Here is a 27,196-nt window from a genome sequence, read left to right as displayed (position 1 = left end):
CAGGGCGGGAGGTCGCGGGAGTGCACTGCGCATGCGCCGAGGTGGGAGGGAGGGACGCCCATAAAGCGCTCTGCGCATGCTCCGAGGCGGAAGGGCGGCCATCGAGGGGAGGGAGGGACGTCGAGGGAGCGCGGCCATCGGGGGGAGGGAGGGACGGCGAGGGGGCGCTCTGCGCATGCGCCCGGGCGGAAGGGAGGCATCGGGGACGCTCTGCGCATGCTCCGAGGGGAAGGGCGGCCAACGGGGGGGAGGGAGGGAGGGAGGTCGCGGGAGCGCTCTGCGCATGCGCCGAGGTGGAAGGGCTGCTTCGGGGAGCGCTCTGCGCAGGCTCCGAGGGGAAGGGCGGTGTCGGGGACAGGGCGGGAGGTCGCGGGAGTGCATTGCGCATGCGCCGAGGTGGGAGGGAGGGACGTCGATGGAGCGCTCTGCGCATGCTCCGAGGCGGAAGGGCGGCCAAAGAGGGGAGGGACGTCGAGGGAGCGCCGCGCATGCGTCCCGGCGGGAGGGCGGCCGTCGGGGGGAGGGAGGGACGGCGAGGGGGCGCTCTGCGCATGCGCCCGGGCGGAAGGGAGGCATCGGGGACGCTCTGCGCAGGCTCCGAGGGGAAGGGCGGCCATCGGGGGGAGGGAGGGACGTCGCGGGAGCGCTCTGCGCATGCGCCGAGGTGGAAGGGCAGCATCGGGGAGCGCTCTGCGCATGCTCTGAGGGGAAGGGCGTCATCGGGGACAGGGCGGGAGGTCGCGGGAGTGCATTGCGCATGCGCCGAGGTGGGAGGGAGGGACGTCGAGGGAGCGCTCCACGCATGCGCCCGGGCGGTGGGGCGGTGGGGCGGCATCAGGGGGAGGGAGGGACGTCGAGGGAGCGCTCCGCGCATGCGCCCCGGCGGGAGGGCGGCCATCGGGAGGAGGGCGGGACGTCGAGGGGGCGCTCTGCGCATGCGCCCGGGCGAAAGGGAGGCATCGGGGACGCTCTGCGCATGCTCCGAGGGGAAGGGCGGCATCGGGGACAGGGCGGGAGGTCGCGGGAGTGCACTGCGCATGCGCCGAGGTGGGAAGGAGGGACGTCGATGGAGCCCCAGACTGAGCCCCTTCCTTCCTCTCCCCCTCTCCATCCCCCCATCTTACCTCCTTCCCTTCCCCAAAGCACCTGTATATATGGTTGTACATATTTATTACTCTATTTATTTATTTATTTTACTTGTACATATCTATCCTATTCATTTTATTTTGTTGGTATGTTTGGTTTTGTTCTCTGTCTCCCCCTTTTAGACTGTGAGCCCACTGTTGGGTAGGGACTGTCTCTAGATGTTGCCAATTTGTACTTCCCAAGCGCTTAGTACAGTGCTCTGCACATAGTAAGCGCTCAATAAATACAATTGATGATGATGATAGGGGACAGGGCGGGAGGTCGCGGGAGTGCACTGCGTATGGGCCTATGTGGGAGGGAGGGACGTCGACGGAGCGCTCTGCACATGCTCCGAGGCGGAAGGGCGGCCATCGAAGGGAGGGAGGGACGTCGAGGGAGCGCCGTGCATGCGCCCCGGGGGGAGGGCGGCCATCGGGAGGAGGGAGGGACGTCGAGGGGGCCCTCTGCGCATGCGCCCGGGCGAAAGGGAGGCACGGGGACGCTTTGCGCATGGTCCGAGGCGGAAGGGCGGCATCGGGGGGGAGGGAGGGACGTCGCGGGAGTGCACTGCGCATGCGCCGAGGTGGGAGGGCGGGACGTCGATGGAGTGCTCTGCGCATGCTCCGAGGCGGAAGGGTGGCCGTCGAGGGGAGGGAGGGACGTCGAGAGAGCTCTCTGGGCATGCGCCCGGGCGAAAGGGTGGGCTGGGGTTATTTTGTTAGTATGTATGGTTTCGTTCTCTGTCTCTCCCTTTTAGACTGTGAGCCCACTGTTGGGTAGGGACTGTCTCTATATGTTGCCAATTTGTACTTCCCAAGCGCTTAGTACAGTGCTCTGCACATAGTAAGCGCTCAATAAATACGATTGATGATGATGATGATGATGTTGCGGCAGCGCACTGCGCATGCTCGGAGGTGGAAGGGTGGACTGGGGAGGGATGTTGCGGCAGCACACTGCTTATGCTCCGAGGAGGAAGGGCGGGATAGGGGGAGGGAGGGACGTCGTGGGAGCGCAATGCGCATGCTCCGAGGCGGAAGGGCGGGACGTCGTGGGGGCGCATTGCGCATGCTCCGAGGAGGAAGGGCGGCATCATCATCATCATCATCATCATCAATCGTATTTATTGAGCGCTTACTATGTGCAGAGCACTGTACTCGGGGGAAGGCGAGCCTCCTTGGCGAGCGCACTGCGCATGCGCTGAGGCGGGTGAGGGGGCGCTAGGTGGGCCGCCTCGCGGAGTGTACTGCGCATGCTCCGAGGAGGGAGGGATGTCGCGGGAGCGCACCGCGCATGCTCTGAGGCGGGATGGGGGAAGGCTGGGCACTGCGCATGCTCTGAAGCAGGGAGGGTTTTTCACCGCCTCGGGGAACGAACTGCGCATGCTCCGAGGCGGAAGGGTGCGACGCCCCAGTTGCTGCCTCTCTATCTCCCTATTATACCCTTTGTCTTAGTAATAATAATAATAATAATAATAATAATGATAAACAGTAATAATTATGGAACTGTACTAAGCGCTGGGGTGGGTACAAGAAGTCGGGTTGGGCACAGTCCCTTGTCCTGAGTCAGGCTCACAGTCTCAACCCCCATTTTCCAGATGAAGTCACTGAGGCCCAGGGAAGTGAATAATAATAATAATAATAGCATTTATTAAGTCCACTCTCTGGGCCTCGGTTGCCTCATCTGGAAAACGAAGATGGAGACCGTGACCCCCACACGGGGCAGGGACTGGGTCCAACCTGATGGCCTTCTATAATAATACTAATAATAATAATAATGGCATTTATTAAGCGCTTACTATGTGCAAAGCACTTTTCTAAGCGCTGGGGGCGGATACAAGGTGATCAGGTTGTCCCACGGGGGGCTCACAGTCTTAATCCCCATTTTACGGATGAGGTAACTGAGGCACAGAGAATAATAATAATGATGGCATTTATTAAGCGCTTACTATGTGCAAAGCACTGTTCTAAGCGCTGGGGGGCGGATACAAGGTGATCAGGTTGTCCCACGGGGGGCTCACAGTCTTAATCCCCATTTTACGGATGAGGTAACTGAGGCACAGAGAATAATAATAATGATGGCATTTATTAAGCGCTTACTATGTGCAAAGCACTGTTCTAAGCGCTGGGGGGCGGATGCAAGGTGATCAGGTTGTCCCACGGGGGGCTCACAGTCTTAATCCCCATTTTACAGATGAGGTAACTGAGGCACAGAGAATAATAATAATGATGGCATTTATTAAGCGCTTACTATGTGCAAAGCACTGTTCTAAGCGCTGGGGGGGCGGATGCAAGGTGATCAGGTTGTCCCACGTGGGGCTCACAGTCTTAATCCCCATTTTACAGATGAGGTAACTGACGCACAGAGAATAATAATAATGATGGCATTTATTAAGCGCTTACTATGTGCAAAGCACTGTTCTAAGCTCTGGGGGGATATAAGGTGATTAGGTTGTCCCATGTGGGGCTCACAGTCTTAATCTCCATTTTACAGATGAGGTCACTGAGGCCCAGAGAAGTTAAGTGACTTGCCCAAAGTCACACAGCTGACAAGTGGCGGTAAGCGACTTGCCCAAGGTCACACAGCTGACAAGTGGCGGAGCCAGAATTAGAACCCATTCATTCATTCATTCAGTCGTATTTATTGAGTGCTTACTGTGTATTAAGTGCTTGGAAAGTATAATTCAGCAACAAAGAGCTCACAAGGAGCTCACAGTCTGGAAGCGGGGAGACAGACATCAAAACAAGTAAACAGGCATCAATATAAATAAATAGAATTATAGATACATGCACATCTAAAGTAAACAGGCATTAATATAGAGTTACAGATAGATACATATCCTCCTCTCCCTTCCTTCCTCTCCCCCTCGTCCCCCTCTCCATCCCCCCATCTTACCTCCTTCCCTTCCCCACAGCACCTGTATATATGTATATATGTTTGTACAGATTTATTACTCTATTTATTTATTTATTTATTTTGCTTGTACATACCTATTCTATTTATTTTATTTTGTTAGTATGTTTGGTTTTGTTCTCTGTCTCCCCCATTTAGACTGTGAGCCCAATGTTGGGTAGAGACTGTCTCTATATGTTGCCAATTTGTACTTCCCAAGCGCTTAGTACAGTGCTCTGCACATTGTAAGCGCTCAATAAATACGATTGATGATGATGATGATAGGCAACCACTGGAGATTTTTGAGGAGGGGAGTGACATGTCCAGAGTTTTTCTGTAGAAAGATAATCCGGGCAGCAGAGCGAAGTATAGACTGAAGTTGGGAGAGAAGGAGGTTGATGCAGTAATCCAGTCGGGATAGGATGAGAGATTGTACTATTCATTCATTCATTCAGTTGTATTTATTGAGCACTTACTGTGTGCAGAGCACTGTACTAAGCGCTTGGGAAGTCCAAGTTGGCAACATCTAGAGACGGTCCCTACCCAACAGCGGGCTCACAGTCTAGAAGGGGGAGACAGAGAACAAAACAAAGCGTATTAACAAAATAAATAGAATAAAATAGAATAACAGAAGTACCTGTGAATAGAGGGTGTTGGAGAAGTGGGGATTTTGGGGTTTTGGTTAAAAGCCTTCTCCCTGCGACTGTGGTTATATACATTTGATTTCCAGGACTACGTTCTGTTTGAACGCTCAGTACGGTGGTTTAAGTAAACTGTAGTCTTAGCGCTCTATAAATACGATTGATTAATCCCCCTTTTAGACTGTGAGCCCACTGTTGGGTAGGGACTGTCTCTATATGTTGCCAATTTGTACTTCCCAAGCGCTTAGTACAGTGCTCTGCACGTAGTAAGCGCTCAATAAATACGATTGATGATGATGATGATTGATTGATCGATCCCCAAGTATTGGGCATGGCATATTCCAAATGAACGAGGTTTTTTTTTTCCCCCATGACTTGACCAGGGGAGCTGGGGGAGAATCTAGCCAGGACTCAGAGAGTGCACAGTTTGCATTTTTGCAGAACCCTGCACTCGAGTAAACTGGCGCTGGAGTACTAACAAGGCAACGGTTTGGATGGAGAGGAAAGGGCGGATCTCGGCGATGTTGTGAGGGTGAGACTGGCAGGTTTTGGTGATGGGTTGGATATGTGGGGTGAACGAGAGAGCGGAGTCAAGGATGACTCCAAGGTTGAGGGCTTGTGAGATGGGAAGGATGGTAGTGCCATCCACAGTGACGGGAAAGGACAGGGTTTCGAGGGGAAGATAAGTAGCTCGGTATTGGACGTGTTTAATTTTAGGCGGCAGGGACAGCCAGGTGGAGATGTCCTGAAGGCAGGAGGAGATGCGAGCCTGGAGGGAGGGAGAGAGAATGGGGGAGGAGATGTAGATTTGGGTGTCATCAGCGTAGAGATGATAGTTGAAGCTGTGGGAGCAAATGAGTTCACCATGGGAGTGAGTGTAGATCGAGAACAGAAGGGGACCAAGCACTGAACCTTGGGGACCCCCCACAGTAAGGGGATGGGAGGGGGAGGAGGAGCCCGCAAAGGAGACTGAGAATGAACGGCCGGAGAGATAAGAGGAGAACCAGGAGAGGACGGAGTCTGTGAAGCCAAGGTTGGATAGCGTGTTGAGGAGAAGGGGATGGTCCACAGTGTCAGAGGCAGCTGAGAGGTCGAGGAGGATTAGAGTAGGAGCCGTTGGATTTGGCAAGAAGGAGGTCATCGGTGATCTTGGAGAGGGCGGTTTCGGCGGAGTGTAGGGGACGGAAGCCAGATTGGAGGGGGTCCAGGAGAGAGTTGGAGTTGAGGAATTCGAGGCAGCGAGTGTAGAGGACTCGCTCCAGGAGTTTGGAAAGGAAGGGTAGGAGGGAGATGGGGCGATAACTGGAGGGGGCTGTGGGGTCAAGGGAGGGGTATTTTTTAGGATGGGGGAAGATGTGGGTAGGGACTGTCTCTATATGTTGCCAGTTTGTACTTCCCAAGCACTTAGTACAGTGCTCTGCACATAGTAAGCGCTCAATAAATACGATTGATGATGATGATGATAGTAAGCGCTCAATAAATACGATTGATGATGATGATGATGATGTGGGCATGTTTGAAGGCAGAGAGGAAGGAGCCATTGGAGAGTGAGTGGTTGAAGACAGAAGTTAAGGAGAGGAGGAGGGAAGGGGTGGGAGTTTTTCTAAGGTGGGAGGGAATGGGGTCAGAAGCACAGGTGGAGGGGGTGACACTTGAGAGGAGGGAGGAGATCTCCTCTGAGGATACTGCTGGGAAGGACGGGAGAGTAGAGGAGGGGGTCGAGAGCTGGGGGAGGATGGAGTGAGGGGGTGACTTTGGGGAACTCAGACCTGATGGTGTTAATTTTCCTAATGAATTAGCTGGCCAGATCGTTGAGGGGGAGGGAAGGAGGAGGGGGAGGAAACAGGGGGCCTGAGGAGGGAGTTAAATGTCCGGAACAGCTGACAGGGGGTGATGGGAGTGGGTGTCAATAAGGGGAACATAAATAGTTTTGCCTGGCAGAGGGGAGAGCAGAGTTAGGGCAGGAAAGGGTAAATTTAAAGTGAATGAGGTTGGCCTGGTGTTTCGACTTCCGCCAGCAGCGTTCAGCAGCTCGAGCATCGTTCATTCATTCAATTGTATTTATTGAGCGCTTACTGTGTGCAGAGCACTATACTAAGCGCTTGGGAAGTACACGTTGGCAACATGAGCAGCATGGCATAGTGGTTAGAACCCGGGCCTGGGAGTGAGAAGGTTCTCATCCCGGCTCTGCCACTTGTCTGCCGTGTGACCTTAGGCAAGTCACTTCACTTCTCTGGGCCTCAGTTCCCTCGTCTGTAAAAGGGGGATTGAGACTGTGAGCCCCACGTGGGACAGGGACTGTGTCCAACCCGATTTGCTTCTATCCATTTATTTATTTTATTTTGTTAGTCTGTTTGGTTTTGTTCTCTGTCTCCCCCTTTTAGACTGTGAGCCCGCTGTTGGGTAGGGACTGTCTCTAGATGTTGCCAATTTGTACTTCCCCAGCGCTTAGCACAGTGCTCTGCACATAGTAAGCCCTCAATAAATACGATTGATGATGATGATGATCCACCCCAGCGCTTAGTACAGTGCCTGGCACGTAGTGAAGCGCTTAACAAATACCACAATTATTAATCATTATCATTAAGAGCGAAGGAGGTGGACAGTGGCAGTGATCCAGGGCTGACAAATTGTCAGCTGTGTGACTTTGGGCAAGCCGCCTCACTTCTCTGGGCCTCAGTGACCTCATCTGGAAAGTGGGGATGAAGACTGTGAGCCCCCCCGTGGGACAACCTGATCACCTTGTAACCTCCCCAGCGCTTAGAACAGTGCTTTGCACAGAGTAAGCGCTTAATAAATGCCATCATCATTATTATTATTATTATTGTTATTGTCCCCAGGGCTGTGTCCCGCCCCCGCTGTTGATGGACGGGCGGACGCGTCAGCCAATGGCAGGACGGGGCCGATCGAGGCGACGTGCGCGCGCCCGCGCGTGCGTGCCCACGTCCCTGCGTGCGGACGCGCGGTGGGACGCGGGTATTGTCCCCCGCCGGCCGCCGTCGGGCGCCGCCGCGCGCCCGCTGGTTGGTTGGTTTGGAGGGGCGGGGCCGGGCGCAAAGGGAAATTTAAACGGCGCCGCGGGCCCCGCCGCGGGGGCTGCCGGGAGGAGCCAGACCGGCTCACACCGGCTCGGACCGGACCCCGCCGGGGCGGAGCGGACCGGACAGGGGGGCCCCTCAGGTCCGGGGGGGAAGGGCCCGGGGGATTAGGGGGGTCATGGGGGGGAGGGGGCAAGCGCTTAGTCCAGTGCTCTGCACGCAGTAAGCGCTCCGTGGATCCGATTGATTGACTGAGGGGGCTGCGGGGCCGCGGGGGGGATTATGGGGGTTCGTGGGGGAGGGGGAGCGTAGGCGCTTAGTACGATGCTCTGCACATAGTGAGCGCTTAATAAATAGGATTGATGATGGAAAGGGAAAGGGTTCGCTGGGGAGGGGGAATCATGGGGGACCCTGGGGGGGGGGAGGGGTTCGTTGGGGAGGGGAAGCCTAAGCGCTCAGTACAGTGCCCTGCACATAGTAAGCGCTCAGTAAATAGGATTGATGTTGGGAAGGGAAAGGGTTCGTTGGGGAGGGGGTGGGGTGGGATCGTGGGGGTGCATTGCGGAGGGGGAATCATGGGGGACCCTGGGGGGAGGGGAAGGGGGGATCGTGGGGGGAAGGGAAGGGGTTCACTGGGAAGGGGGCGGGGGGGTCGTTGGGGAAGGGGGAAGGGGTTCGGTGGGGAGGGGGCTGCGGGGCCGGGGGGGGATTACGGGGGTTCATGGGGGAAGGGGAAAGGGGGAATCATGGGGGACCCTGGGGGGAGGAGAAGGGGCTCAGTGGGGAGGGGGCTGCGGGGCCGGGGGGGGGGGGGTGATCATGGGGGTTCATGGGGGGGGAAGGGGGGAATCATGGGGGAACCCTGGGGGGAGGGGGAGGGGGCGGGGGGAGGGGGGAATCATGGGGGGAGGGGAAGGGAGAGGGTTCATGGGGGGGGGGAAAGGGGGAATCATGGGCGACCCTGGGGGGAGGGGAAGGGGCTGCGGGGCCGGGAGGGGATCATGGGGGTTCATGGGGGGGGGGGGGGAGGAGGGAATCATGGGGGACCCCGGGGGGAGGGGGCTGGGGGCATCATGGAGGGGAGGGGGAAGGGGGCAATCATGGGGCACCCTGGGGGGAGGGGAAGGGGCTCACTGGGGAGGGGGTTGGGGGGGAGATCATGGAGGGGAGGGGGAGGGGGCTGCGGGGCAGGGGGGATCGTGGGGGGAGGGGAGGGGGTTCACTGGGAAGGGGGCTGCGGGTGGGCGGGCGGGGGGAATCATGGGGGTTCGTGGGGGGAAGGGGAAGGGTTCATTGGGGAGGGGGCGGGGGGGCGGGGATGCTTAGCGCTCAGAACGGTGCTTTGCACATAGTAAGCGCTGAATAAATGCTAGCGTTATTCTGCTCTGGGGGGATTAGGGTTAGTGGGGGGGGCATCGGGGGAGGGGAATGCCGGGGGGCCTCTGGGGGCCCTAGGGGAGGGCGATTATGGGGGGGCTACTGGGGAAGTCGGGGGAAGGGGTTCGTTCATTCAGTCATATTTATTGAGCGCTTACTGTGTGCAGGGCGCTGGACTAAGCGCTCGCTGGGGGCAGGACAGTTCAGCAGCAGGTGGAGACAGTCCCTACCCAACAACGGGCTCACAGGCCAGGAGGGGGAGGGGGTGGGGATAATAATAATAATGGTATTTAAGCGCTTTCTATGTGCAAAGCACTGTTCTAAGCGCTGGGGAGCTCACAAGGTTATCAGGTTGTCCCACATGGGGCCTCACAGTTTGAATCCCCATTTTCCAGATGAGGTCACTGAGGCCCAGAGAAGTGAAGCGACTTGCCCAAAGTCACCCAGCTGACGGTTGGCGGAGCCAGAATTTGAACCCAGGACCTCTGACTCCGAAGCCCGGGCTCTTTCCACCTCTAGGAGGGGGTGGGGATAATAATAATAATGGTATTTAAGCGCTTACTATGTGCAAAGCACTGTTCTAAGCGCTGGGGAGCTCACAAGGTAATCAGGTTGTCCCACATGGGGCCTCACAGTTTGAATCCCCATTTTCCGGATGAGGTCACCGAGGCCCAGAGAAGTGAAGCGACTTGCCCAAAGTCACCCAGCTGACGGTTGGCGGAGCCGGGATTCGAACCCACGACCTCTGACTCCGAAGCCCGGGCCTGTGTCGGGTGGTTTGGGGGAGCTGAGCACCTCCGCCTTTTGTTCCCAGGCCCCCGGAGCAGAGGACGGACGGACGGACGGACGGTCAGAGCCGCCCCGATGGCCGAGGCCAAGCTCCAGACGGCGGACTCGGGTAGGTGGGCCCGGGGAATGGGCGCACACCTCCTTGGAAACACGTTTCACTACCGAGTCCGGGGCCACGGGTGGCTCCGCTTCCCACCTTTATACCCAACTGATAATAATAATAATAATAATAATGATTGGCATTTATTAAGCACTTACTATGTGCAAAGCACTGTTCTAAGACTGATGAGCCTCACAGACTCACCTCCGGCCTCGGGCCCTGCTTCCCACCCGACCGCTCCGTGGGCTCGCCGGCACGCTTTGGCGGGAGGGGAAACTGAGGCCCAGAGCGGGGTTTAATAATAATAATGATGGTGGTATTTGTTAAGCGCTTACTACGTGCCAAGCACTGTTCTAAGCGCTGGAGGGGGGATACAGGGTGATCAAGGTTGTCCCACGTGGGGCTCACAGTCTTCATCCTCATTTTACAGATGAGGTCACTGAGGCCGAGAGAATCATAATAATGATAATGACGGCATTTATTAAGCGCTTACTACGTGCCAAGCACTGTTCTAAGCGCTGCCGGGGGGATACATGGTGATCAAGGTTGTCCCACTTGGGGCTCACAGTCTTCATCCTCATTTTACAGATGAGGTCACTGAGGCCGAGAGAATAATAATAATAATGATGGCATTTATTAAGCGCTTACCATGTGCAAAGCACTGTTCTAAGCGCTGGGGGGGGGATACATGGTGATCAAGGTTGTCCCACGTGGGGCTCACAGTCTTCATCCTCATTTTACAGATGAGGTCACTGAGGCCGAGAGAATCATAATAATAATAATGATGGCAATTTATTAAGCTCTGTTCTAAGCGCTGGGGGGATACAAGGTGATCAGGTTGTCCCACGGGGGGCTCACACTCTTCATCCCCATTTTCCAGCTGAGGCCACTGAGGCCCAGAGAAGTGAAGTGACTTGCCCAAAGTCACACAGCTGACAAGTGGAGGAGCTGGGAAGCCCTCCGCCAAGCTCGCTCTCTTCCTCCTTTCAAAGCCCTACTGAGAGCTCACCTCCTCCAAGAGGCCTTCCCACACTCAGCCCCCTCTTTCCTCTCCCCCTCCCCATCCCCCCGCCCTACCTCCTTCCCCTCCCCACAGCACCTGTATAGATGTATATATGTTTGTATGTATTTACTAATCTATTTATTTTATTTGTACATATTTATTCCATTTATTTTATTTTGTCAATATGTTTTGTTTTGTTGTCTGTCTCCCCCTACTAGACTGTGAGCCCACTGTTGGGTAGGGACCATCTCTATATGTTGCCAACTTGGACTTCCCAAGCGCTTAGGACAGTGCTCTGCACACAGTAAGCGCTCAATAAATACGACTGAATGAATGAATGAATGTTTGTACAGATTTATTACTCTATTTTCCTTGTACATATTTACTGTTCTATTTATTTTGTTAATGATGTGCATCTAGCTTTACTTCTATTTGTTCTGATGACTTGACACCTGTCCACATGTTTTGTTTTGTTGTCTGTCTCCCCCTTCTAGCCTGTATATATGTCTATATGTTTGTACATATTTATTACTCTATTTTACTTGTACATACCTATTCTATTTATTTTATTTTGTTATTATGTTTGGTTTTGTTCTCTGTCTCCCCCTTTTAGACTGTGAGCCCGCTGTTGGGTAGGGACCGTCTCTCTATGTTGCCAACTTGGACTTCCCAAGCGCTTAGTACAGTGCTCTGCACACAGTAAGCGCTCAATAAATACGATTGATTGATTGATATCTATTCTATTTATTTTATTTTGTTAGTATGTTTGGTTTTGTTGTGTGTCTCCCCCTTCTAGCCTGTGAGCCCGCTGTTGGGTAGGGACCGTCTCTATATGTTGCCAACTTTCATTCAATCATTTATTCACTCATTCATTCATTCAAATCGTATTTATTGAGCGCTTACCATGTGCAGAGCACTGGACTAAGCGCTTGGGAAGTCCAAGAGGGCAACATCTAGAGACGGTCCCTACCCAACAGTGGGCTCACAGTCGAGTATATGTTGCCAACTTTCATTCAATCGTATTTATTGAGCGCTTACCGTATGCAGAGCACTGGACTAAGTGCTTGGGAAGTCCAAGAGGGCAACATCTAGAGACGGTCCCTACCCAACAGTGGGCTCACAGTCGAGTCTCTATACGTTGCCAACTTCCATTCAATCGTATTTACTGAGCGCTTACCGTGTGCAGAGCACTGGACTAAGCCAACTGGGACTTCCCAAGCGCTTAGTCCAGTGCTCTGCACACGGTAAGCGCTCAATAAATAGGATTGAGTGAGCGAATGAATGAATTCCCTCTCTTTCAGGGGTCGGAGCTGACGGCCGGCCCGCCGGGCCAGAGAGGATCCCAAGGAGGCCGCCCGCGGTCAGACCCCAGCCTCTGGCCGGGAAATCCTTCTACTTGGACCTACCTACCGGCAAGAACTTACAGTTTCTGATGGGGGCCATCCAGCAGCTGGGCGGGGTAAGGCTGTTTCGAGGGGCGGGCGAGGCCGGGGGGATGGCACAGACACCTCAAGATGGAGCCCAGCGGGGCAGGCCTGAGGCCCTCCCGGAGGAAGCGGGGACCTCCACGCTTGGGCCATGCCCCGGAATCCCCACCCGTCCCCCCCTCCTCGGGACCCGCCGACCTCCCAGTCGGCCAGCCCTATTTATCCAGCACTTACTGTGTGCAGAGCACTGTACTAAGTGCTGGGGAGAGGACATTATCATTCATTCATTCATTCAATCGTATTTATCGAGCGCTTCCTGTGTGCAGAGCACTGGACTAAGCGCTTGGGAAGTCCAAGTCGGCAACGTATAGAGACGGTCCCGACCCAACAGCGGGCGCTCAGGCTAGAAGGGGGAGACAGACAACAAAACATATTAACAAAATAAAATAAACAGAATAAATATGTACAAATAAAATAGAGTAATAAATATGTTCATTCATTCAATGGTATTTATTGAGCGCTTACTGTGTGCAGAGCACTGGACTAAGCGCTTGGGAAGTCCAAGTCGGCAACGTATAGAGACGGTCCCTACCCAACAGCGGGCGCTCAGTCTAGATGGGGGAGACAGAGGACAAAACAAAACATATTAACAAAATAAAATAAATAATAGAATAAATATGTATAAATAAAATAGAGTAATAAATACATTCATTCATTCAATCATATTTATTGAGCACTTACTGCGTGCCGAGCACTGGACTAAGCGCTTGGGAAGTCCAAGTCGGCAACATATAGAGACAGTCCCTACCCAACAGCGGGCTCACAGTCTAGAAGGGGGAGACAGACAACAAAACAAAACATATTAACAAAATAAAATAAATAGAATAGTAAATATGTACAAATAAAATAGAGTAATAAATACGTGCATTCATTCATTCAATCATATTTATTGAGCGCTTACTGTGTGCAGAGCACTGGACTAAGCGCGTGGGAAGTCCAAGTCGGCAACATTTGGTAACGGTCCCTACCCAACAGTGGGCTCACAGTCTGGAAGCGGGAGACAGACAACAAAACAAAACATATTAACAAAATAAAATAAATAGAATAGTAGATATGTACAAATAAAATAGAGTAATAAATACGTACATTCATTCATTCAGTCATATTTATTGAGCGCTTACTATGTGCAGAGCACTGAACTAAGCGCATGGGAAGTCCAACTCGGCAACATCTGGAGACGGTCCCTACCCAACAGCGGGCTCACAGTCTAGAAGGGGGAGACAGAGAACAAAACAAAACATATTAACAAAATAAAATAAACAGAATAAATATGTACAAATAAAATAGAGTAATAAATACATTCATTCATTCAGTGGTATTTATTGAGCGCTTACTGTGTGCAGAGCACTGGACTAAGCGCTTGGGAAGTCCAAGTCAGCAACATATAGAGACAGTCCTTACCCAACAGCGGGCTCACAGTCTAGAAGGGGGAGACAGATGACAAAACAAAACATGTTAACAAAATAAAATAAACAGAATAAATATGTACAAATAAAATAAATAGACTAATAAATACATTCATTCATTCATTCAATCGATCGTGTTTATTGAGCGCTTACTGCATGCAGAGCACTGGACTAAGCACTTGGGAAGTCCAAGTCGGCAACATATAGAGACAGTCCCTACCCAACAGCGGGCTCACAGTCTAGAAGGGGGAGACAGACAACAAAATAAAACATATTAACAAAATAAAATGAATAGAGTAAATATGTACAAATAAAATAGAGTAATAAATCTGTACAAACATATATACATATATACAGATGCTGTGGGGAGGGGAAGGAGGTAAGACGGGGAGGAGGGGGATGATGTTCCCCTGAAAAATAGCTGAAAAAGCAGTACTTTTTCCAATGGAGGAAATGTCAGAGTAGTAGGTTTTAAAAGGCTATAAAGCAGAGGGGAGAGGGCATTGTCCTTTCCCAAGCGCTTAGAACAGTGCTCTGCACATGGTGAGCGCTTAATAACTGCGATTGAATGAATGAATACAGAATTTCCACGGAACTTTGAGGCCAGGATTCCCCTATGTGGTAGCGGGAGGAGGAAGAGCAGGGGAAGGGGCTGCAGGGTCCAATCCTTCGACTTCATCCGGGCTGCGAAGGGCAGGATCAATCAATCAATCAATCAATCATATTGAGCGCTTACTGTGTGCAGAGCACTGTACTAAGCGCTTGGGAAGTCCAAGTTGGCAACATATAGTGACAGTCCCTACCCAACAGTGGGCTCACAGTCTCAAAGGGGGAGACAGAGAACAAAACCAAACATACTAACAAAAAATAAATAGAATAGATATGTACAAGTAAAATAAATAAATAAATAGAGTAATAAATCTGTACGAACATATATACAGGTACTGTGGGAAGGGAAGGAGATAAGATGGGGGGGGATGGAGAGGGGGACGAGGATGAGCTCAGGGTCTGGGGGAGAGGGGAGGAAGGGGCGTCTCCTCCAGCCCCTCTGACCCGCTTTCAATCAGGAAGGGGGAGGCTGCAGCGGAGGGAAAGAGAGGATGGAGAGGGGAGGAGAGAGGCAGAATGGGGAGGGGGGCGCAGAGGGAGGAAGAAAGAGGAGGAAAGCATCCTCGTTGTGAGCAGAGAATAATGAGAATAATAATAATTATGATTATTATTATGGTATTTGTTGAGCGCTTACTACTACTATTTTACTATTCCATTTACTTTGTTACTGATGTGCATATTTAATTCTGGTGACCTGACACCTGTCCACGTGTTCTTTGTCGTCTGTCTCCCCCTTCTAGATTGTGAGCCCGTTGTTGGGTAGGGGCCGTCTCTATATGTTGCCAACATGTACTTCCCCAAGTGCTTAGTACAGTGCTCTGTGCTCAATAAATACAAATGAATGAATCAGGAAGGGGGAGGCTGCAGGGGAGGGAAAGACAGGAGGGAGAGGGGAGGAGAAGCAGAGGGAGGAAGAAAGAGGAGGAAAGCATCCTCGTTGTGAGCAGAGAATAATGAGAATAATAATAATTATGATTATTATTATGGTATTTGAGCGCTTCTACTATTTTACTATTCTATTTTGTTAATGATGTGCCTATTTTATTCTGGTTACTTGACACCCGTCCACATATTTTTTGTCGTCTGTCTCCCCCTTCTAGACTGTGAGCCCGTCGTTGGGTAGGGGCCGTCTCTATATGTTGCCAACGTGTACTTCCCAGGTGCTTAGTACAGTGCTCAGCACACAGTAAGCGCTCAATAAATACAAATGAATGAATGAATCAGGAAGGGGGAGGCTGCAGGGGAGGGAAAGACAAGAGGGAGAGGGGAGGAGAAGCAGAGGGAGGAAGAAAGAGGAGGAAAGCATCCTCGTCGTGAGCAGAGAATAATGAGAATAATAATAATTATGATTATTTTTATGGTATTTGTTGAGTGCTTACTACTACTGTTTTACTATTCTATTTTATTAATGATGTGCATATTTTATTCTGGTGACTTGACACCTGTCCGCATGTTTTTTGTCATCTGTCTCCCCCTTCTAGACTGTGAGCCCGTTGTTGGGTAGAGACCGTCTCTATATGTTGCCAACATGTACTTCCCAGGCGCTTAGTACAGTGCTCTGCGCATAGTAAGCGCTCAGTAAATACAAATGAATGAATGAATCAGGAAGGGGGAGGCAAAGACAAGAGGGAGAGGGGAGGAGAAGCAGAGGGAGGAAGAAAGAGGAGGAAAGCATCCTCGTGAGCAGAGAATAATGAGAATAATAATAATTATGATTATTATTATGGTATTTATTGAGCGCTTACTACTACTATTTTACTATTCTATTTATTTTGTTAATGATGTGCCTATTTTATTCTGGTGACTTGACACCTGTCCACATGTTTTTTGTCGTCTGTCTCTCCCTTCTAGACTGTGAGCCCGTTGTTGGGTAGGGACCGTCTCTGTATGTGGCCAACATGTACTACCCAAGCGCCTAGTCCAGTGGTCTGCGCATAGTAAGCGCTCAATAAATACGATTGAATGAATGATAAACGGACACATTCCCCGTCCACAACGAGCTGACAGTCTAGAGGGAACGGGCAGTCCCTGCCTTCCTCCCCTGGGCAGAGCCGGCTGGCAGGCTTGGGAGTCAGAAGGACCTGGGTTCTAATCCCGACTCTGCCACCTGTCTGCTGGGTGACCTTGGGCAAGTCACTTCACTTCTCTGAGCCTGTTACCTCATTATTATTAATTAATTCCCCCTTTTAGACTGTGAGCCCACTGTTGGGTAGGGACTGTCTCTAGATGTTGCCAACTTGTACTTCCCAAGCGCTTAGTACAGTGCTCTGCACACAGGAAGCGCTCAATAAATGCGATTGATGATGATGATCTGTCAAAAGGGGATTGAGACTGTGGGCCCTAAGTGGGACAGGGACTATTATTATTAGTATTATCAATATTAATAATATATAACAAATACAATATATAATGTATTATATAATATTCATTCATTCATTCAGTAGTATTTATTGAGCACTTACTGTGTGCAGAGCACTGTACTAAGCGCTTGGGAAGTCCAAGTCAGCAACATATAAAGACGGTCCCTACCTAACAGTGGGCGCTCATTCTAGAAGGGGGAGACAGACAACAAAACAAAACATATTAACAAAATAAAATAAATGGAATAAATATGTACAAATAAAATAAATAGAGTAATAAATACGTACTTTCATTCATTCATTCAATCATATTTATCGAGCGCTTACTGTGTGCAGAGCACTGTACTAAGCGCTTGGGAAGTCCAAGTCGGCAACGTAGAGACGGTCCCTACCCAACAGTGGGCTCTCAGTCTAGAAGGGGGAGGCAGACAACAAAACAAAACATATTAACAAAACCAGATAAAATAAATAGAATAAATATGTACAAATAAAATAAACAAATAGATTGATCAATCAATCAATCGTATTTATTGAGCCCTTACTGTGTGCAGAGCACTGTACTAAGCGCTTGGGAAGTACAAGTTGGCAGCATATAGAGACAGTCCCTACCCAACAGTGGGCTCACAGTCTAAAAGGGGGAGACAGAGAACGAAACCAAACATACTAACAAAATAAAATAAATAGAATAGATATGTACAAGTAAGATAAATAGAGTAATAGATATGTACAAACATATATACAGGTGTATACATATATACAGGTGAATAATTATTATTATTAATAATAATGACAATGGCATTTAAGCGCTTGCTGTGTGCAAAGCACTGTTCTAAGCGCTGGGGAGGATACAAGGTGATCAGGTTGTCCCACGTGGGGCTCACAGTCTTCATCCCCATTTTCCAGATGAGGTCACTGAGGCCCAGAGAAGTGAAGTGACTTGCCCAGAGTCACCCAGCTGACAGTTGGCAGAGCTGGGCTTTGAACCCATGACCTCCCAACTCCCAAGCCCGGGCTCTTTCCACTGAGCCACGCGGCCTGACACATAACTTGTACTTCCCAAGCGCTTAGTGCAGTGCTCTGCACACAGTAAGCGCTCAATAAATACGATTGATTGAATGAATGAATGAACCCAGGTCCTTCTGTGTCCCAGGCCTGGGCTCTATCCACGATGCCGTGCTGCTTCTGTTTTTGATCCCACTTGACCCTAAACGCCCCAAAGTGACGCCGCCGGTGGAACGGTTCAAGGGGTTGAATTGGTTTTCTGTGGGGAGTCCAATTCTCACAGCCTTAAATGGGTTGGACAGTACTACAGCTCAGAGAAGCAGCGTGGCTCAGTGGAAAGAGCCCGGGCTTTGGAGTTCAGAGGTCCTGGGTTCGAATCCCCGCTCCGCCACACGTCTGCTGTGTGACCGTGGGCAAGTCACTTAACTTCCCTGAGCCTCAGTTACCTCATCTGTAAATGGGGATTGACTGTGAGCCCCACGTGGGACAACCTGATCGTGTTATATCCCCCCAGCACTCAGAACAGTGCTTTGCACATAGTAAGTGCTTAACAAATGCCATCATTATTATCCTTTTTATGAATCAATCAATCGTATTTATTGAGCGCTTACGGTGTGCAGAGCACTGGACTAAGCGCTTGGGAAGTCCAAGTTGGCAACATACAGAGACGGTCCCCTACCCGACAGTGGGCTCACAGTCTAGAAGGGGGAGACAGAGAACAAAACCAAACATACTAACAAAATAAAATAAATAGAATAGACATGTACAAGTAAAATAAATAAATAGAGTAATAAATATGTACATACATATATACAGGTGCCGTGGGGAAGGGAAGGAGGTAAGATGGGGGGGATGGAGAGGGGGGCGAGAGGGAGAGGAAGGAATTATTAATAATATTATATTATAATTATATATAATATATGTAATATAATATTATAATTATTATTATACCACCACCACCACACTCTGACAGTCCCCCAAAGGATGTGCTGGCCTTCTTGATTCGTCTTTCAACGTCCTTGTTTATCATTGCACTGTTGGTGCAATATTTATCTATATATATATATATATATATATATATATATATATATATATATACATATATATACCACCACACTCTGACAGTCCCCCAAAGGATGTGCTGGCCTTCTTGAATCGTCTTTCAACGTCCTTGTTTATCATTGCACTGTTGGTGCAATATATATATACATATATATATATGTACCTGTATATATGTATATATTATTTATTTTACTTGTACATATTCTACTTATTTTATTTGGTTAATATGTTTTGTTCTCTGTCTCCCCCTTCTAGACCGTGAGCCCACTGTTGGGTAGGGCTCTATATGTTGCCAACTTGGACTTCCCAAGCGCTTCGTACAGTGCTCTGCACACAGTAAGCGCTCAATAAAAAGACTATTGAATGAATGAATAGCTCTGCCCACAGTAAGCTCTCAATAAAGATGATTGAATGAATGAATAGCTCTGCACCCAGTAAGCGCTCAATAAAGACGATTGAATGAATGAATAGCTCTGCCCACAGTAAGCGCTCAATAAAAAAGAATGAATGAATGAATAGCTCTGCCCCCAGTAAGCGCTCAATAAAGACGATTGAATGAATGAATAGCTCTGCCCACAGTAAGCGCTCAATAAAGACGATTGAATGAATGAATAGCTCTGCACCCAGTAAGTGCTTAATAAAGATGATTGAATGAATGAATAGCACTGCACACAGTAAGCGCTCAATAAAGACGATTGAATGAATGAATAGCTCTGCACCCAGTAAGCTCTCAGTAAAGACGATTGAATGAATGAATAGCCCTGCACACAGTAAGCGCTCAATAAAGACGATTGAATGAATAGCTCTGCACTCAGTAAGTGCTCAATAAAGATGATTGAATGAATGAATAGCTCTGCACCCAGTAAGTGCTCAATAAAGACGATTGAATGAATGAATAGCTCTGCCCCCAGTAAGCGCTCAATAAAGACGATTGAATGAGTGAATAGCTCTGCACCCAGTAAGCGCTCAATAAAGACGATGGAATGAATGAATAGCTCTGCACCCAGTAAGCGCTCAATAAAGACGATTGAATGAATGAATAGCTCTGCCCCCAGTAAGCGCTCAATAAAGACGATTGAATGAATGAATGAATAGCCCTGCACACAGTAAGTGCTCAATAAAGACGATTGAATGAATGAATAGCTCTGCCCCCAGTAAGTGCTCAATAAAGACGATTGAATGAATGAATAGCTCTGCCCCCAGTAAGCGCTCAATAAAGACGACTGAATGAATGAATAGCTCTGCACCCAGTAAGTGCTTAATAAAGATGATTGAATGAATGAATAGCTCTGCACCCAGTAAGTGCTTAATAAAGATGATTGAATGAATAGCTCTGCACACAGTAAGCGCTCAATAGAGACGATTGAATGAATAGCTCTGCACCCAGTAAGCGCTCAATAAAGACGATTGAATGAATGAATAGCCCTGCACCCAGTAAGCGCTCAATAAATACCATTGAATTGAATGAATAGTTGGCGCTTCACAAATACCCGACTTGTGATCGGCAGGTGATCGAGAGCTTCCTGAGCCGAGAGGTGAGCTGCATCGTGTCCAGCCGGCGTGAGGCCAAAACGGAGAGCGGCAACGGCGGCCCGGGGGGCTCGGACCGCGGCCGCCCCTCGAGGGGCAAGGCCGAGCCGGCCCCCCAGCCGGCCCCCCGGGGGAGGCAGACCCGGCTTCCCCCCTCCAAGCCGGAGAACTCGGTGAGAGCCGTCAGGCAGCGGGGTGGTCCCCGGGCCGGGTGCGGAGCTGGTTCATCGTCGTATTTATTAATAATAATAATAATAATAATAATAATGGCATTTGTTAAGCGCTTACTACGTGCAAAGCACCGCTCTAAGCGCCGCAGGAGGATACAAGGTGATCAGGTTGTCCCACGGGGGCTCACAGTCTTCATCCCCATTTGACAGATGGGGTAACTGATCCATCATCGTATTTATTAATAATAATGATAATAATGGCATTTGTTAAGCGCTTACTATGTGCAAAGCACTCTTATAAGCGCTGGGGAGTTTACAAGGTGATCAGGTTGTCCCACGGGGGCTCACAGTCTTCATCCCCATTTTACAGATGGGGTAACTGAAGCTCAGAGAATAATAATAATGATGATGATGATGATGGCATTTATTAAGCATTTACTATATGCCAAGCACTGTTCTAAGCACTGGGGAGTTTACAGGGTGATCAGGCTGTCCCACGTGGGGCTCACAGTCTTCATCCCCATTTGACAGGTGGGGTAACTGAGGCTCAGAGAATAATAATAATGATGATGATGATGATGGCATTTATTAAGCGCTTACTATGTGCAAAGCACCGTTCTAAGCTCTGGGGAGTTTACAAGGTGATCAGGCTGTCCCACGTGGGGCTCACAGTCTACATCCCCATTTGACAGATGGGGTTACTGAGGCTCAGAGAATAATAATAACAGTAATGATGATGATGACATTTATTAAGCGCTTACTATGTGCAAAGCACCGTTCTAAGCGCTGGGGAGTTTACAAGGTGATCAGGCTGTCCCACGTCGGGCTCACAGTCTACATCTCCATTTTACAGATGGGGTAACTGAGGCTCAGAGAATAATAATAACAATAATGATGATGATGGCATTTATTAAGCGCTTACTATGTGCAAAGCACCGTTCTAAGCGCTGGGGAGTTTACAAGGTGATCAGGCTGTCCCACGTGGGGCTCACGGTCTTCATCCCCATTTTCCAGATGGGGTAACTGAGGCCCAGAGAAGTGAAGTGACTTGCCCAAAGTCACACAGCTGACAAGTGGTGGAGCCGGGATTTGAACCCATGACCTCTGACTCCAAAGCCCGGGCTCTTTCCACTGAGCCACGCTGCTTCCTGTGTCCAGAGCATGGACTAAGTGCTTGGGAGAGGACGATGCAACAATAAGCAGACACATTCCTTGCCCACAACAAGCTTACACTTGGAGAAGCACTGTGGCTCAGTGGAAAGAGCCTGGGCTTTGGAGTCGGAGGTCATGGGTTCAAATCCCGGCTCCGCCACTTGTCAGCTGTGTGACTTTGGGCAAGTCACTTCACTTCTGGGCCTCCGTTACCTCAGCTGTAAAAAGGGGATGAAGACTGTGAGCCCCCCATGGGACAACCTGATCACCTTGTAACCTCCCCAGCGCTTTGAACAGTGCACAGAGTGAGCGCTTAATAAATGCCATCATTATTATTACAGTCTAAAGGGGGAGGCAGGCATGAATTGAAATAAATAATAATAATAATGTTGGTATTTGTTAAGTGCTTACTATAAGCGCTGGGGTAGATACAAGGTAATCAGGTTGTCCCATGTGGGGCTCACAGTCTTCATCCCCATTTGACAGATGGGGTAACTGAGGCCCAGAGAAGAGAAGTGACTTGCCCAAAGTCACACAGCTGACAAGTAGCGGAGCCGGGATTTGAACCCACGACCTCCGACTCCAAAGCCCGGGCTCTTTCCACTGAGCCACGCTGCTTCTCATAATGATGGCATTTGTTAAGCGCTTACTATGTGCCGAGTACTGTTCTAAGCGCTGGGGTAGATACAAGAGAAGAAAGAAATGACAGGTATGGACATAAGTGCTGTGGGGCTGGGATGGGGGTGAATAAAGGAAGCAAGTCAGGGCGACGCGGAAGGGAGCGGGAGAAGGGGAAATGGGGGGTGTAGTCTGGGAAGGCCTCCTGGAGGAGATGGGCCTTCGGTAAGGCTTTGAGGAAGGGGAGAGTCATTGTCGGGAAAATTTGAGGACGGAGGGCATTCCGGGCTGGAGGTCGGTGGCCAGATGGACAAGATGGAGGAAAATTGGGAAGGTTTGCATTAAGGAGAGAAGGATGCGGGCTGGATTGGAGTAGGAGAGTAGTGAGGTGAGGTAGGAGGGGGCGAGGGGATTGAGGGCTTCGAAGCCAATGGCGTGGAGCTCTAAGGGAGCCCCCAGGAAGGTCCCCCCGCTTTCTGGACGCTGCTCGACCAGGGGCTCCCGGGGCCAATCAATCAATCAATCGTATTTATTGAGCGCTTACTGTGTGCAGAGCACTGGACTAAGCGCTTGGGAAGTCCAAGTTGGCAACGTATAGAGACGGTCCCTATCCAACAGCGAGCTCACGGTCTAGAAGGGGGAGACAGAGAACAAAACCAAACATATTAACCAAATAAAATAAGTAGAATATATGTACAAGTAAAATAAATAAATAGAGTAATAAATATGTACAAACATATATACATATAGACAGGTGCTGTGGGGAAGGGAAGGAGGTAATCAATCAATCAATTGTATTGAGCGCTTACTGTGTGCAGAGCACTGTACTAAGTGCTTGGGAAGTACACGTTGGCAACATATAGAGACGGTCCCTACCCAACAGTGGGCTCACAGTCTAAAAGGGGGAGACAGAGAACAAAACCAAACATACTAACAAAATAAAATGAATAGAATAGATATGTACAGGTAAATAAATAAATAGAGTAATAAATATGTACATACATATATACAGGTGCTGTGGGGAAGGGAAGGAGGTAAGATGGGGGGATGGAGAGGGGGACGAGGGGGAGAGGAAGGAAGGGCCAGGAGAGTCCGGCGGCCCGGCAGGGAAATCAATCAATCAATCATATATATTGAGCGCTTACTGCGTGCAGAGCACTGGACTAAGCGCTTGGGAGGTCCAAAATGGCAACATATAGAAACAGTCCCTACCCAGCAGTGGGCTCACAGTCTAGAACGGGGAGACAGAGAACAAGACCAAACATATTAACCAAATAAAATAAATAGAATAGATATGTACAAGTAAAATAAATAAATAGAGTAATAAATATGTACAAACATATATACATATAGACAGGTGCTGTGGGAAAGGGAAGGAGGTAAGACGGGGGAGTGGAGGGGGGACGAGGGGGAGAGGAAGGAAGGGGCTGAGTGTGGGAAGGCCTCCTAGAAGAGGTGAGCTCTCAGTAAGGACTTGAAGGGAGGAAGAGAGCTAGCTGGGCGGATGGGCAGAGGAAGGGAATTCCAGGCCTGGGGGAGGACGTGGGCCGGGGGTTGACGGCGGGACAGGCGAGAACGAGGCCCAGTGAGGAGGTGAGCAGCAGAGGAGCGGAGGGTGCGGGCTGGGCTGGAGAAGGACAGAAGGGAGGTGAGGTAGGAGGGGGCCAGGGGATGGATGGACAGCCTGGAAGCCCAGGGGGAGGAGTTTCTGCCTGATGTGCAGATTGATTGGTAGCCACTGGAGAGTTTTGAGGAGGGGAGTAACATGCCCAGAGCGTTTCTGGACAAAGACAATCCGGGCAGCCGCGTGAAGTATGGATGGAAGTGGGGAGAGACACGAGGATGGGAGATCAGAGAGAGGGCTGATGCAGTAGTCCAGACGGGATAGGATGAGAGCTTGAACGAGCAGGGTAGCGGTTTGGACGGAGAGGAAAGGGCGGATCTCGGCAATGTTGCAGAGCTGAGACCGGCAGGTTTTGGTGACGGCTTGGATGTGAGGGGTGAACGAGAGAGCGGAGTTGAGGATGACACCAAGGTTGCGGGTTTGTGAGACGGGAAGGATGGTAGTGCCGTCAACAGAGATGGGAAAGTCAGGGAGAGGGCAAGGTTTGGGAGGGAAGACAAGGAGCTCAGTCTTCGACATGTTGAGCTTTAGGTGGCGGGCGGACATCCAGGTGGAGATGTCCTGAAGGCAGGAGGAGATGCGAGCCTGGAGGGAGGGGGAGAGAGCAGGGGCAGAGATGGAGATCTGGGTGTCATCAGCGTAGAGATGATAGTTGAAGCCGTGGGAGCGAATGAGGTCACCAAGGGACTGCGTGTAGATCGAGAACAGAAGGGGACCAAGCACTGAACTTTGGGGAACCCCCACAGTAAGGGGATTGGAGGGGGAGGAGGAGCCCGCAAAAGAGACTGAGAATGAACGACCGGAGAGATAAGAGGAGAACCAGGAGAGGACGGAGTCTGTGAAGCCAAGGTCGGGTAGCATGTTGAGGAGAAGGGGGGTGGGCCACAGTGTCGAAGGCAGCTGAGAAGTCAAGGAGGATTAGGTTCAAATCCCGGCTCCGCCAATTGTCAGCTGTGTGGTCTTGGGCAAGTCACTTCACTTCTCTGTGCCTCAGTTCCCTCATCTGTAAAATGGGGATTAAGACTGTGAGCCCCACATGGGATAACCTGATCACCTTGTAACCTCCCCAGCGATTAGAACAGTGCTGTGCACATAGTAAACGCTTAATAAATGCCATCATCATCTGTCCATCTCTGTCTGTCTCTTTCCACCTGGCAGGTGCCCATGAGCCGGGGGAAGGAGCTCCTGCAGAAAGCCATCAAGAATCAGGTTAGTTGCCCCTCTTTCTGGCCCGTGGGGGAAGTGGGGGGACAGGGAGAGCGGGGAGGGACAACCGTGTGGCAGACTGGTCACTCATGAGTGACCCTTGCCGAGGCCTACCGAGCCCCGCGTTAAGTCCGGCCCTGCCCCTTCGCTGGTCACCACCACCGGCCACCGGGACCCTCAGCTGCCGCCCCGGGGGACCCCCACGGAGCCAGGCGACGTCCTCGGTGGGGCCGAGGGGGACGGGGCGGTGGGCCCCGCTCCCACCTAACCCTCTCCCTCATTGCAGGGCAGCGGGGGCGGTGGCAGCGGCGGCAGCAGCAGCCTCTTGAGTCACGCCCGCTCCTGGGGCGTGCGGATCCTCCACGTGGACGGTGAGATTCAGTCATATTTATTGAGCGCTTACTGTGTGCAGGGCACTGGACTGAGCGCCGGGAAAGTACGGTTCGGCCACAGGTAGAGGCGGGACCTACCCAACAATGGGCTCACAGTCTAGAAGGGGGAGACAGACAACAAAACAAGGAGACGGGCAGGAAGATCATCCAAACAGATAATCAGAATTATAGATATACGCACATCCTTAATAAAATAAATAGAGTAATAAATATGTGCAAATATGCACACGTGCCGTGGGGCTGGAAGGGGGTAGAGCAGAGGGAGGGAGTAGGGGTGATGGGGAGGGGAGGAGGAGCAGAGGAAAATCAATCAGTCAATCAATCGTATTTATTGAGCGCTTACTGTGTGCAGAGCACTGGACTAAGCACTTGGGAAGTACAAGTTGGCAACATCTAGAGACGGTCCCTACCCAACAGTGGGCTCACAGTCTAAAAGGAAAAGGGGGCTTTGGGAAGGCCTCATCATTTCCATTGTACAGGTGGGATTTAATAATAATAATAATAATAATAATAATAATGGCATTTGTTAAGCGCTTACTTTTCATTCATTAATTCAGTCGTCTTTATTGAGCGCTTACTGTGTGCGGAGCACTGTACTAAGCGCTTGGGAAGTCCAAGTTGGCAACATCTAGAGACGGTCCCTACCCAACAGTGGGCTCGCAGTCTAGAAGATGATGATGATGATAATAATAATCATGGTATTTGTTAAGCTCTTACCATGGGCCAGGCGCTGTACTAAGCGCTAGGGTGGAGACAAGCAAATCCAGTTGGACACAGTCCCTGTCCCACGTGGGGCTCACCAGTCTCGATCCCCATTTTACAGATGAGGGAACCGAGGCCCGGAGAAGCCGGAGCACCCCTTGGGCTTCCCCTGGCTCAGCCGGGCGCTTTTGGCTGTCCAGGCCCAGCTCATTCATTGATTCATTCATTCAGTCGTATTTATTGAGCGCTTACTGTGTGCAGAGCACTGGACTAAGCGCTTGGGAAGTCCAAGTTGGCAACATCTAGAGGCGGTCCTTACCCAACAGCGGGCTCACAGTCTAGAAGGGGGAGACAGACAACAAAACAAAACATATTGACAAAATAAAATAAATAGAATAAATATGTACAAATAAGGTAATAAATACATACAAACATATATACAGGTGCTGTGGGGAGGGGAAGGAGGTAAGGCGGAGACGAAGGAGGGGGAACCGACTTAACTTCCCAATCGCTTAGTACAGTGCTGTGCAACAAGCAAGCGCTCAATAAGTACAATTGAATGAACGAAATTAATCATCATCATCATCATCATCAATCGTATTGAGCGCTTACTGTGTGCAGAGCACTGTACTAAGCGCTTGGGAAGTACAAGTTGGCAACATATAGAGACAGTCCCTACCCAGCAGTGGGCTCACAGTCTAAAAGGGGGAGACAGAGAACAAAACCAAACATACTAACAAAATAAAATAAGTACAATAGATAGGTACAAGCAAAATAAATAAATAAATAAATAGAGTAATAAATATGGACAAACATATATACATATATACATATATACAGGTGCTGTGGGGAAGGGAAGGAGGTAAGATGGGGGGGATGGAGAGGGGGAGGAGGGGGAGAGGAAGGAAGGGGCT

At 50.4% G+C, this 27,196-nt stretch overlaps 1 protein-coding gene across 5 annotated transcripts in view; it reads left to right on the top strand.

Annotated features, from left to right (window-relative positions):
* Positions 1-4,914: 4,914 nt before the first annotated feature.
* Positions 4,915-27,196, top strand: part of DBF4B (DBF4 zinc finger B) — a 39,084-nt gene continuing 16,802 nt past the window's right edge. The window contains exons 1-6 of one of the 5 annotated variants that reach the window (XM_038753819.1): positions 4,915-5,187; positions 9,885-9,968; positions 12,264-12,421; positions 20,397-20,591; positions 25,141-25,191; positions 25,475-25,559. In XM_038753819.1, the coding sequence (XP_038609747.1) occupies positions 9,935-9,968; positions 12,264-12,421; positions 20,397-20,591; positions 25,141-25,191; positions 25,475-25,559 (523 nt within the window). In that variant the 5' untranslated portion in view covers positions 4,915-5,187; positions 9,885-9,934. Of the gene's footprint in view, positions 5,188-6,178; positions 6,203-7,421; positions 7,438-7,811; positions 7,836-9,505; positions 9,524-9,884; positions 9,969-12,263; positions 12,422-20,396; positions 20,592-25,140; positions 25,192-25,474; positions 25,560-27,196 lie in introns of those variants that run through there. The other 4 variants (XM_038753823.1, XM_038753822.1, XM_038753821.1 and 1 more) reach the window with 4 other exon arrangements.

The sequence above is a fragment of the Tachyglossus aculeatus genome, chromosome 11 (genome assembly GCF_015852505.1).
Source record: "Tachyglossus aculeatus isolate mTacAcu1 chromosome 11, mTacAcu1.pri, whole genome shotgun sequence".
Taxonomy (NCBI): Eukaryota; Metazoa; Chordata; class Mammalia; order Monotremata; family Tachyglossidae; genus Tachyglossus; species Tachyglossus aculeatus.
The sequence above is the reverse complement of the archived record's forward strand: the minus strand, read 5'-3'. Positions and strand labels throughout refer to the sequence as shown.